The sequence below is a fragment of the Hirundo rustica genome, chromosome 15 (genome assembly GCF_015227805.2).
Source record: "Hirundo rustica isolate bHirRus1 chromosome 15, bHirRus1.pri.v3, whole genome shotgun sequence".
Lineage (NCBI taxonomy): Eukaryota > Metazoa > Chordata > Aves > Passeriformes > Hirundinidae > Hirundo > Hirundo rustica.
Window position 1 is genome coordinate 14,845,834 of NC_053464.1, and position 12,262 is coordinate 14,858,095.

The following is a 12,262-nucleotide window of genomic DNA, read 5'->3' on the forward strand; positions in this document are numbered from 1 at the left end:
AGCTGCCCCTGGCATTCCCTGGATGTGCACGGGGTGTCCGTGAACACAGGTTTTGGCTTTAGGGCTGCGTTACTCTGGCCGTGGGGTTTTTGTGCGTTTAGGGCCCCGGGTCTCTCTCCGTGCTAAAACAGGGTGAAAACTCTCACAGGATGACCGAGGGCAGAGTGTTCCTCCCCTGGGGGGCTGCACCTCCCCAGGAGTGCCACCAGACCGTGACCGTGCTCCCTGCAGTCCCCAGTAATCCCAGTACGGATGCAGCCCGGGCTCTGTGTGGCTCCCTGCAGCGGCTGGGCAGTCCCCAGTAATCCCAGTACGGATGCAGCCCGGGCTCTGTGTGCCCAGGGGGGAGCTCTGGGCCCAGGGGAGGGCAGGAGCAGCTCTGGGACTCGTGGTCCGTGTCTGGGTGGAGGTGGAGCAGCCCCGGCGCTCCATCTGCGTCGGATGCTCAGGGCCATCTGTGCGGGATGAGTCCCGGCTGCTTCTCCTGCTCTTGGAAGATCCAGACCCTAAAAATGACCCCCAAACAGGCCTGCCCGCCTCCCAGCAGCGTGTGCATCTATCCTGGATTAGTTTTCCTCTAATTAATCCCCCGGGTGGTTCAGGCTCTGTGGTGCACACTCAGATCCCTCCATCCTGCCCGTGCAGATCCTCTCCAGGGCTGGATCCCTCTGGATCCACGCACAGAGGAACCCCTTGGAGCGGCGCTTCCCTGGGTGCAGCCCGGCTCTCCTGGACTCTTTTTTCCCCCCTCTTTTCCACGGTATCACTTTCCCCAGTAATGAGTTAAGCAGGGTGGTTTCGCGCAGCGTGCGGGAAGGGGGGCGGGGGCCGCACCGCCTGGAAATTTCTCACCGCAGACTTCACCGGGGCCAGACATGTTGTAAATTTTACAAGAAAAACACTTTACAGACCAGAAGTCCAACTCTGGTGTGCACGGAGCTGCTAATTAACAATTTGGAGGCCAGGGGAGCCGGGGAGCCGATCCCACCTTCCCGGAGCCTTCCCGGTTCTCAGCCAGCCTTGGAAGCGTTGGGGGCCTCCAGCGAGCTCCAGCTCGAGGACTCTGGTGATTCCTGTTCCCATTCTCCTGCTGCTCCCCAGCTCTCACGCAGGAGCTCCCAAATCTCCCAGGCTCTGCTGGAAATGATATTTAACATCGTCCAGAGCTCTGGGAAGCGCAGGGAGACTCGGGACTCCGAAGGTGTCGCTGGTGATGTTCCGTCCCTGTGGCAGCTTTGGGGAGGTGGCAATTCCCAAATCCCAGCCTGAGCGCCTCCAGGGAGACTCAGAGTGACCCGTGGGGACACAGCCAGGGGACGCAGGGCAGGGCTGGGGACGGTGCCAGCTCTCCCTGGGACGTGGCTGAGGTTTGTGGTGCTTCCAGGGATCACCTTGCCTCCCTGCCCAGATTGGGGTGCCAGGACCGCGGTGGCCTCTGTCCCACGGTGGCCTCTGTTCCTCGGTGACCTCAGTCCCTCGGTGACCTCAGTCCCACGGTGGCCTCAGTCCCCTGTCCCCCCCTGAGAGCCCTCAGTGCCAGGAGGTGGCACCAGGGGATGGAGGAGGGAGCATCCCTGTCCCCGGCTCGCATCCCTGATGGATGAGAGCGGACGGAAGGAGCAGGACGGAGGCAGGAGGGGGGGAGTCATGGTTCTGAAAAGCTTTTTTGGCCGAGGTATCTGTGGTTTTGCTCTAAACGGCGATGAGCTGGGGTCAGAAACCCTTGGAGGTAGAGCCGCCCTGGATGGTCCTTGGTGATTTCCGTGGTTCCTCTGGCGTTTCCCTTGGCGACGGGAATAACAAAGCGGGCTGGCTTTGCCTCGGGGCCGCGCTTTGCTGGGAGCCCTGCAGGTACGGCTCCCGGGTTTTTCCCTTTCCCACAGTGTCCCCTACTGCTTGCGCTCAAAAAAAAAAAAAAAAATCCACCGAGGAGCCGGTGAGGAAAAGCAGGAAAAAGGAGAAGTTCTCAGCCGAGCAGAAATCACCGCGGGGGAAATGCTTTTTGGGGAGCCTGGACAAGAGCAAAGAGCAGGATTCCTGTAGGGAGGGAAATCACGGGATCGGGGAATGTCTCGGGCTGGGAGGGATCCGTAAGGATGATCCAGTGCAAATCCCTGCTTCCTTAGGATTGCCTAAATTCGGAGTCAAACTCTGCCCTGCTCCAGAAGTGGTTCCGTGAGGGAGGAATTTAAGAGGGGATGGATCACACAGCAGGAAATAAAGAGGAGACGGGAACTGGGAACAGAGAGGCCACTTCCTTCTGTTTTCCTTTGGATAACACAAGGGAACCAACCCAAACCCTTTTCCCGGGGGAAAGCAATCTGGATTTAAAGGTTGGGTGGGTTATCCATAGAAAATGTGCTGTCGTGGTTCCCCTGTGGGGTTTGCTGCTAAATAAATGATTTAAACCAAATATCTGGGGACAGAATTGGCAGATGAGACAAACCCAGGGCCACTCTCCCTGAGGGTGCCAGTCTCCGTCTGGACCTCAAGGATCCCGTGGGAAATTCGCCATTTTCCACCCAAATCCGCCAAAATCTCTCCCCAAGGACGGAAATCTTTCATCCCGGTAACGCTCCAGGAAAAGCCCAGCAGTTCCTAACGATTCCATTTCTTCTTCCTCCCCCAAGACCTACGAGCAGAACGAGTGGATCATCCACCTGGCTGGGAAGCTGCTGGCCCAGGAAGAGGAGACCTTGTCCCTGCTGGCCACCAACCCCTTCGCAGGCAGGGACCCCCCAAGGTAACCTGGAGTTATCCCGGGATCTCTCCTTGCTCCCACCCTGGGCGTTCCTCTTGGGGTTTTTGTCTTCGATGGGATTCAGGCTGGGTTTGGTTTTGTACTGACGGAAGAAAGCTGTGGGAAAAAAAAACCAACTGGTGACTGGCTTTGAGTATTGGAGTTCCCGTGGCAGACCAAAAGAGATTCCTCTCTCTAAGTGAACCCATGGAAAACTGTTTTATAGGTGGGAAACTGACCCCAGGTTCCGAGTTTTGTCTCTATGCCATGAGAAAGGAAAGGAAACTTGTGGGGATGAGGAAGCGTTTTGAAGGTTTTATTCTGATTTCCTATTTTATTTTTTTTTTTCTTTTTTTGTTGTTTGGTCAATAAGCCTGTCTTTGTACCCTTTAAAGATTTGCTTTTCTCCTCATCCTATCTCACAGCAGAAAAAGAGTCAATAATTTTAGCAGGCACTCGAACTATTACACATAATTCGGGAAAAAGAAATTGGCGAAGCTGAAACCACCACAAAGCGCTGCCAGCACCTTGATCCCCCCCCAGGAGGGGCCCCAGGGACCCTTGGGATGAGGGATCCCAGCAGATCCATCCAGGGCTCGGTGTTGCTGCCCCTGGCCAGGAATGGTCCCTCCTGCTGTGCTTTCCTGCCCCTCGGCTCTGGGGTTTTTTTGCCACGTTCTCTTCGGGAGCTCGGCTCAAACCCCAAACGTTTCCATCGACCTCCCGGGGTGTTTCAAAGGCAGAACGGCCCTGCGGGAATTGCTGAGCTTGCGGACGCTCGTCTTGGAATTGTTTGTGTTTTCAAGGAAGAGACAAAGCCAACATCAGCCAGGGGAAGGCACAGAGGAAAGCTCCGAGGTTTTAGACAAAAGGAATTTTGTCCCAAAAGCGGCCGTTTTGTTGATGGAGTTATTTTTAGCTGAGAAAACATTTTTTGGGGGCATTTTGGATCAACTCATGCCTTGTTATGCTCCTGCTAATGTTTTCCATTTGAGGCTCCGAGGATGCGCTGCAAACAGGGATGCAGGTCCAGAGCTCCGTGTGGAATGAAATTCCCCGTGGATCCTGCTGATGTTTTCCAGCTTTAGGGCACTGCATCCCCCAGACCTTCTGAGGAGAGACCCCCTTCTCCAGCTGAGGCACAGAAAAAGTCCCGCTTTTACCAGAATGTTTCCTCTGAGGTGCTTTGTGAACCCCGAGATGGTAAAAATCCCAAAATCCTGCAGTGGGTTGGGTAGGGAAGGAGCTTAAAGCCCATCCAGTTCCAACCCCAACACCTTCCACAGTCCCAGGCTGCTCCAAGCCCTGTCCAGCCTGGCACTGGACACTTCCAGGATGGAGCAGCCACAGCTTCTCTGGGAATTCTACTCCAGGGCCTGCCCACCCTCCCAGCCCGGAATTCCTTTCCAGTCTCCCATATCCCTGCCCTCTGTGGCCTGGTGCTCTCACCAGGGGGTGGAACTGGGTGATTTTTTCACTTCTCTTCCATCCCAAACCATCCCTCACCCCGCAATTCCACGATCCTGGACTTTTATCCGGGTTGAGGGGAAAGTTTGCTGCCCACCTTAGGGATCCCTTCATTCCCCTCACAGTAGCTGGGTGGAAAAAAACCTCCCAATTTTCCTACCATTATTCCCCCCCCTTCCCTCCGTTCTAAAGGGAATTTTGCGACTTAATTATTTTCATTCCCTGCTAGACTAAATAATTAGGGGAAGGGGCTGTTTTCCATAAGAACCCTGCGCTCCATCCTCCACGGAGTTTGTTCTGTTAATGGAAACTCTACACCTTCCATAGCCAAGGGACTTTCAGAATGAGTTAATGCCTTCGAAATGAAATTTCGGAGACCAGAAGTTTGGAGGGTTCTTTACAACTCAAGAAATTATGGGGGGGGGGGGGGGGGGGTTTTGCTTTTTTTTTTAATTATTATTATTATTTTTTTCCTCAAGTGTGATAAACTTCAAATGAGAAACAGGTGACTGATTAAAAATGAGGGCATTGTTGAGGGCCCAGCCGGGCTGAGTGGGAAGCGTTGGACCTTGAGGCCGGTGATGTTTGGGGGGAACGTGGATTTCCCAAATATTCTGGGGCAGTGGATACTTCATAAAAGCCCAGGCTCTCGTAAATCTGGACGGGAGAGCTTGGGCTGAGAAATTAGGAAGTGTTGAACGCGCCACTGAAAGGGCTGCAGCAATCAAAGGAAGCAAAAATCAGATTTAGCCCACAGGAGGGGAAAAAAAAAAAACACACCTCAGGTTTTTGGGTCTGACTGGTGTCTCTGGTATTAAATCATGGTCACTTGAGGATTTTTATTCCAATTAAAGCCCCGCCGTGGGTGTGAAGAGCTGGATTTGCAGTGGTGGTGCTCCTGAGGGAGCTGGTGCTTCCCCCTGGATGCTTTGGAACACCGGGGAATGTGGCATTTGGGGTTCTTGTTTCCGGGATTTGATTTTATTTCCCATTTCAGAGTGACTGGAGTTTATTCCTGGGCTGGGATCTGTGGAGTCAGCCCAAGCCATGGGAAGGGCTTGGTCATAGCTGCGTTTTGTAAAAGCCAGTTTGGGGCTTGGACCCTCCCCAGAGGGATGAAGGTGACTCTGGAGCAGTGCTGAGAGCAGGCAGGGAGTGGGAATTCCTGCAAAATCCTGGCATCACTGGGATTAGGTGGAAATGAATCTCTCAGAGATGACCAGAGCTAAATTCCACGGTCCTGAAGGGAAGTTTAAGGGGTTTTCTTTGGGAGAAAAGGAACAGCCTCAGTATTTCAGGGAAGGCAGAGCTCATCCCAGGCTGGCAGGATTTCTCCCAGGCTGGGAAATCTGGTGGCTGTGGGATCTCTCTCTTCCTTGGCAGGGTAAATCCCAGCCTTGGATCCATCTGGAGCCAGGTCTGGGTTTGGTTTTTTTTTCCTCCACAGTTTGCCCTGCCCTTGGTGTTGTCCCACCCTTTCAAACCCATCCAAGGAGAGAAAACCAGAGAGCAAAAACCCTGCTCTGCCCCTGCCCAAGGGGAATTTCGGGATCAGCTGCTCCAGCTCAGTGGGACCGGACCCTGCAGGAGCCTCAGAACCAGCAGCACTAAAAAACAACCCCAAAGCTGCCCCGATGCCCTAAATTTAGGCCAAGATGAATTAATTTACGCTCCCTCCCAGCAGCAGGGCAAGAGCAGCAAGGCTGGAGCGATGTTGCCCTGACGAATTTGGACTTCCCACCACCTGATTTACAGCGGAGCAGGGAACCTCGAGATAAAACACCCCCCAAAACAAAAAAAAACCAAAAAAACCACAAAAAACAAACAACAACAAAAAACAAAACAAAACAAAAAAACAAACAAAAAAAACCCCAACAAAACAAAAAAAAAACCTGAAAAAAACCCACAAAAAACCAAAACAAAACAAAACAAAAAAAAAAAAAAATCCCCAACAACCCAGAAAGACACCCCATGTTTTGCTTGCTTGCTTTCATCCCTCTCCCACCCCTCCTCGCCTTGTCAGGCCATTAATTCTAACAGAAACCACCACTGGGTTGGGGTTGGTTTTTTTTTTTTTGGTTTTTTGTGTTTTGTTTTTTTTTTTTTTTCCCTGGAACCCCCTCAGCTGTTGCAGGGAGACAGCTGCACCCTCTGGAACTAATTACAGCTGTCTGGGAGATTTAGGCCTCCGTCCCAACAACTCCAATATTGCTGCTAATTTTTAACACGTCCAGTTGGGAGATGTCAGGAGGGGCTGATATACGAGCGGGCTCCCGAAAGCGCCGCGGGGCAGCTGCCGCCGGGCATCTGCCCAGGGGAAAACGTTGGTTTTAAACAATAATTCTGATCATTTTTAGCCTTTCTGGCCTCTCCCCACCCCGAGGACAGTCCTGGGGGGATGCCCAGGAGGGTGGTGGCAGGAGGTGGCTCAGTCTTGGGTCAGAAGTTGTCCGAAAGAGCTTTTTGTCCCCTTTTCCTCACAGCAGAGAGGGTTTTCCATCTCCTGGAAGAGTCCTTGGAATCCCAGTCCCACCCTTGCTATGGGCTGGGACATCCTCCACTAGACCCCATCTGAGGTGGCCTTGGACGCTTCCAGGATGGAGCAGCCACAGCTTCTCTGGGAATCCCTCCCAGCCGGGAATTCCTTCCCAATCTCCCATATCCCTGCCCTCGGTGGCCTGGTGCCCTCGCCAGGGGGTGGAACTGGGTGATTTTTCACTTCTCTTCCATCCCAAACCATCCCTCACCCCGCAATTCCACGATCCTGGACTTTTATCCGGGTTGAGGGGAAAGTTTGCTGCCCACCTTAGGGATCCCTTCATTCCCCCCCACAGTAACTGAGTGGGAAAAAACCTCCCAATTTTCCTACCACTATTCCCCCCCACTTAGCTCCATTCTAAAGGGAATTTCGTGACTTAATTATTTTCATTCCCTGCTGGACTAAATAATTAGGGGAAGGGAGGAATTCCTTCCCAAGATCCCATCGAAATCCTTCAGTTTGGAGCCATTTATTGATGGGAAGCTTGTGTGCGCTCGGCAAATCCCGGGAAGCTGCCGGTGGCTGGGATCTCCCTTCCCAACCTTTCCATGGCTCCTCTGCCATTCTCACCCTTCTCTGGGTACCTGGGACGTCCCGGTGAGGTCGGGCAGCCCCTTCCTGAAGCTGTTGCTGTTTCTCCGGAGCAGGAATCAGGGAATCTCCTGCAGGCTCAGTCTCCTGCATCAGGGAGGCTCCGAGACCTGGGGATCCCTTCCAGCTTCCAGGAAATCTTTGTGGAAACGCCAAAACCCGCACACACTCTGTGAGCCCTGGAAGGACGGACTCGGGGATTCCCTGAATCCCGGGAAGAGGGAGCAGGACCAGCGCTGGAGCAGCTGGAAAACCCCGTAATTCCAGGACGGAGACACCCAGGCAGGTTATAAACGCTGGCAGAGCTTGTAAACTCTGTGAGCCCTGAAATGAGGGGCTCCAGTGGGTATTAAACGCTGCAGCTTTTGCATCCTGAGCCTGGCAAGGAAAGATTCCCTCCTGGGCTCCGGGTATCCCACCTTTCTCACATTTATTTTGGGAATGCATGGAGATGTGTCCAGCTCGGGAGGTGCTCTGCGGCCACTCAGTGAAGGAAAAGCCCCAAAGCGTCAGAGTGGCAGGTGGAGGGATGCTTGGAGCAGGAGACTGCCATAAAATCAGTATTTTTGGGATTGGAGGTGGATGTGTTTTGGGAATTCCAGAAGGCAGTTGGGCAGCACGGCTTGGAAATCTCCAGTCATATCCAATAGCTCCTGGAGTGGCTTCCTGGACCCTCAGGGACGTGGCTGGTCGGTGACACCCCGGTTCCTGACAGGAATTTTGTGCTCCTGCAAAGGAAGCCCTGCAGGAATAACACTTCAGCCCCTGTCTGGGTTTTCCCAGCCTCAGGAAGCAGGGAAAAGAGGGAGTGCAGGACTGGCCCGGGCTGGAATGAAGGCAGCAGCTGCAGGGCAGCGTTTGTGGGGGTGAGGTGCAGGTCTGTGCTCCCCAAATCCCGCTGGGGGCCCCTTTTCCCTTTTATCTCCCTTCATCCTCAGAGGAGGGGGGGGAAGATGGAGATCGTTGAATCCTGGAATCATGGAATGGTTTGGGAGGGAAGGGACCTTAAAGGTCACCCGGTGCCACCCCTGCCATGGCAGGGACACCTCCCACTGTCCCAGGCTGTTCCAGACTGTCCTGGGACACTTCCAGGGATCCAGGGGCAGCCACAGCTTCTCTGGGGAACACGACGGGTGTGGTGAACACAGAACCCCAGGATCACTGAGGCCGGAAAAGTCCGTCCAGTCCCAGCTGTGCCCGATGCCCACCTCGGCGCTCCGAGTGCCACCTCCAGGAATTCCTTTTGGGCGCCTCCAGGGACGGGCACTCCGAACCTCCCTGGGCGTCCCGTATTCCACGGTTTCGTAGGAGAATCCTTCCCGTGGCGCTCTCCTGGGTGCCAGCAGGGCTGAAGCAGTGTTGAGGGTTAAAGTTTCCTGTAGAATTTTTTCCCCCCCATAAGTTGCTAGGAGACTAAATACTGGTAGTTAAAGGGTGCTTGACCCGGACAAAAGGGAGTGCATCACTTAGTTTTGGGGGAGGAAAAAAAAGCTCCCGAGAGCTGAGGGTGGGGGGCTCGCTGCTCTCGGTTTTCCGGGGAGCACGGTCGGGCGGCGGGTAGCTGCCTGGAGTCCACGGATAACGGGGGAGTCTGGTCCTGGGAATTCTGTCATCTGTTGGAGCGCCCAGGAATTCGGAGTTTCTTCGCTGCCCTGCTGGATTTTGGGTCAGCCCGGGTCCAGCCACTGTGGGTTCTTTGGCATTGCTCACTTCGCCTGCCAGGGCACCCCCCTGCCTGCCGAGAACAAAATCCACCCCTTCCAGCCATCAGCGCTGGAGCTTCCACTGTTTGCCCCTCAGGGTTCTTAGTTCTGTTTTACTATTATTATAATTGCTGTTGTTGTTTGTCTGTCCTGTTATAGTTACTAGTAAAGGACTGTTATTCCTTTCCCCATAGCTCTGACTGAAAAGCTTTTTTTTTTAATCTTCCAAATTATGATAACAGGGAGGGAAGGGTCTAAATTCATCATTCCTAGAGAGGCCTGCCTCTCCATACTAGACACCTGTCTTTTCAAACCGAGACAAGCGGGGCGGTGCTGGCAGCCACCCTCCTCCCGGGCGCCGCTTCCTCCGCTCCGCCCTGCTCCCCAAATCCGTGGGAGCCGCCCCCGATTATTCCAGCAGCAGGAAGGAGCTTCCCGGGGATCCCCCGGCTGCGGTGCCCCGCTCAGCGGCAGGGTCTGCGTTTTCCTAGCGGAGCAGAGCGGGTTTAAATGAGCACTGACACGACTTTGACAGTTTTATTTCGTGGGTGTTTTATGGACTCGCCCGGCGACGCCGGCGATGCTCCCGGCGCGGGCGCCGCTCCGGCCCTTGTCAGCATGTCCTACATCAAGGGGGACAAACCCCCCGGATCCAGCGGCGTGGGCAGCTCCCAGAGTGTTTCCTGACACTGATGAATGTTTCTTTCTGCGCCGCTTTCAGGCCTGCTGTCAGCTCCCGGAGCGGCCGGGAAACAGATGCGCTCGGAGCCGCGCTAACGGAGTGGCCGCCGGCCGGGGCAGGGGGTGCCGGGGGATGCGGCTCCCTGCTCCCAAAAATCCCAGGCAGAAATGCTCCAGGATGGATCTGAGAAAGGGAAAAATCTCGTTGTTCCTGCTTTTATTGTTGTTGTTGTTCTTTCTTGCTTGGCGGTGGAGAGGTGCTCGGGGCAGGGGGGTGTTAAAGCTGCTCTGCTCGTGGATCGTGCCCCAGGCACAGCTGGAGGACAGAATTCCTAAATGGCATCAAGGGGAGCCTGGGAGCTTCCCAAAGCCTTCCCAGAGTCGCTGGTGATGGCTGTGGGCATCCCAGGGAGGGATGGAGGGAGGGAGGGAGGCAGGGAGGGATGGATGGATGGAGGGATGAGGGATGGATGGATGAGAGATGGATGATGGATGGAGGGATGAGGGATGGATGGATGGATGAGGGATGGATGGAGGGATGAGGGATGGATGGATGGATGGAGGGATGGATGGATGGATGAGAGATGGATGATGGATGGATGGATGGATGGATGAATGATGGATGGAGGGATGAGGGATGGATGGATGAGAGATGGATGATGGATGGAGGGATGAGGGATGGATGGATGCATGCATGCATGCATGGATGCATGGAGAATGGATGGAAGGATGGAAGGATGGAGTACTGGGACATGGATCCACCCTGAGCACCCTCAAGCTGACTCCTCCATCCAGAAAGGCTCCCGAACACCAATCTCAAGGGAATAAAAACACGGTCCAAGCCTCTTCCCAGAAGTCCTGCCAAGCCCTGAGCTCCTGTTTTTGTCTCCCACAGGTGGATCCGGGGGGAACACTTCAAGTACAAGTTCAGCCAGCCCGGGGGGAAGCACGCCAGCGACGGGAAGTGGTGGATCCGGAAAAGGATCGGCCCCTATTTCCCCCCCGTCAACCTGCAGGGCCTGAGGAAGTTCTTTGAGGACAGGAAGTGGCCTTATCCCATGCAGAACTGAGGGAAAAGGATGGCCAGGACAAGAGGGAGCAGCTGGGAGCAGGGAGAACGGGCAGCTCCCTTCCAAACATCTCCCACCTCTCTCTTTTTATAATCCTTATCCTTGTTCACGCCCGTTTTCCAGAAGATTCCCAATTTGCCCACTTGCTTTGTGAGCTGCTTTTTGTCAGTGACTGATTTCTTCTGCCAGGCTGCTCCATGCGGGAATTCCTCTGGAACTGGGAATAAGGCAAGCAACTAACTGTGATTGGTTTTGGGAGAGGGGTTGGTGTTGCCAAAAGCAGATGAATGTGGGTTTGAAACAAAAAACGGGGGAAAGCAAACCAGGAGGGATCTCTGGAGTTGTGTGGGCTGTGGGTGCAGGCACAGGAATTCCCTTTTCCATGGTTTTTTCCCACCTTTTTGACCACATGGGCACCACCGGGAGCGTGTTCCTGGAAACAGATTAAAGCAAACAATTCTTGGATGACCAGCAGGAGCTTCACTGGGTTTTTTATTTTTCCTGGAAGTGCTAAAAACGGGGAAAAAAGGGAGTCCCCCAGTGCCTGGCCTGCTGTGGCTCACCAGGGACAAGGCAGCTCCCGTGGGAATGGGGCGGCAGGTGAGGAATGAGGTGAGTCCTGGGATTTACTTGTGTTTTGGGGAGAATCCGGTGCGGTGTCCGAGTGTCTGATCCCCATCCCGGGGATCCAGGGCTGCGAGGGGAGAATCCCCCCTCCCCTTCTCCCGTGGGCCCCAGGGTGAATTTGCACGGGGCTCCCTCATGGTTCCAGTGGATTTTTCCTTCCGAACTGCTCCTTCTCCAGCGGATCCAGCCCTGGGTGACGGTGACACCCCCGGGCGCCCCATGGACTGGGCACCGACTGACAACAGCCCTGGCCTCCCCCCTCCCCAATTTAATGAATTTCTTTTGCTTTCCAACCTCTGGGTCAGGGATAATGGATCCCAGACCAGCATTCCCATTCCTGTTTGCTGCTTGTTAAGCTTTATATTTTTTTTTCCCCCGCTTTTTTATTCCAATCCAAGCTCCCCGCTCTGCTCCGGAGCAGCGCCTGGGAGATAAAACCCATCCAAAGGGGCAGGAAGGGATTCCACAGGAAACCTTTCCCTGGGACAAGAATTTGAGAAAGAAAAGGAACAATTATCCCGAGGTGGGAGGAAATCAGGACCACGTTGTGTTATCTGCCCACTGGTTTTTGTGGAGAGTTTTTATCCCGGAGTTCAGCACTGGAAGGAAAACTCTGCGGCGTTCCCGAGTCAGCGCCGGGAATCCCTGGGGAGCAGAACTCCATCTGGGAGCTGCTCCTGCCAGCTCCGATGTCTCTGAGGTCCCGGCACCTTCTCCAGAAGTTCTGGATGCGGGGTTTGGGTCCCTCCATGGGCTGAGCCTTTCCCTGGGCTGTGTTCTCCCAGCTCATCCCAATCCAGAGCCTGGTCTCATCCCTCTCCCTCCTCCTGGTTCTCTGTGAGCT

General features: G+C 54.4%; 1 protein-coding gene across 1 annotated transcript in view; it reads left to right on the forward strand.

Moving 5' to 3' along the window:
- Nucleotides 1-11,262, forward strand: part of LOC120759750 (lipase maturation factor 1) — a 142,321-nt gene extending 131,059 nt beyond the window's left edge. Inside the window, exons 8-9 of the mRNA XM_040079337.2 lie at nt 2,631-2,743; nt 10,617-11,262. Of these exons, the coding sequence (XP_039935271.1) occupies nt 2,631-2,743; nt 10,617-10,791 (288 nt within the window). The 3' untranslated portion in view covers nt 10,792-11,262. The remainder of the gene's footprint in view (nt 1-2,630; nt 2,744-10,616) is intronic.
- The last annotated feature ends 1,000 nt before the right edge of the window (nt 11,263-12,262 follow it).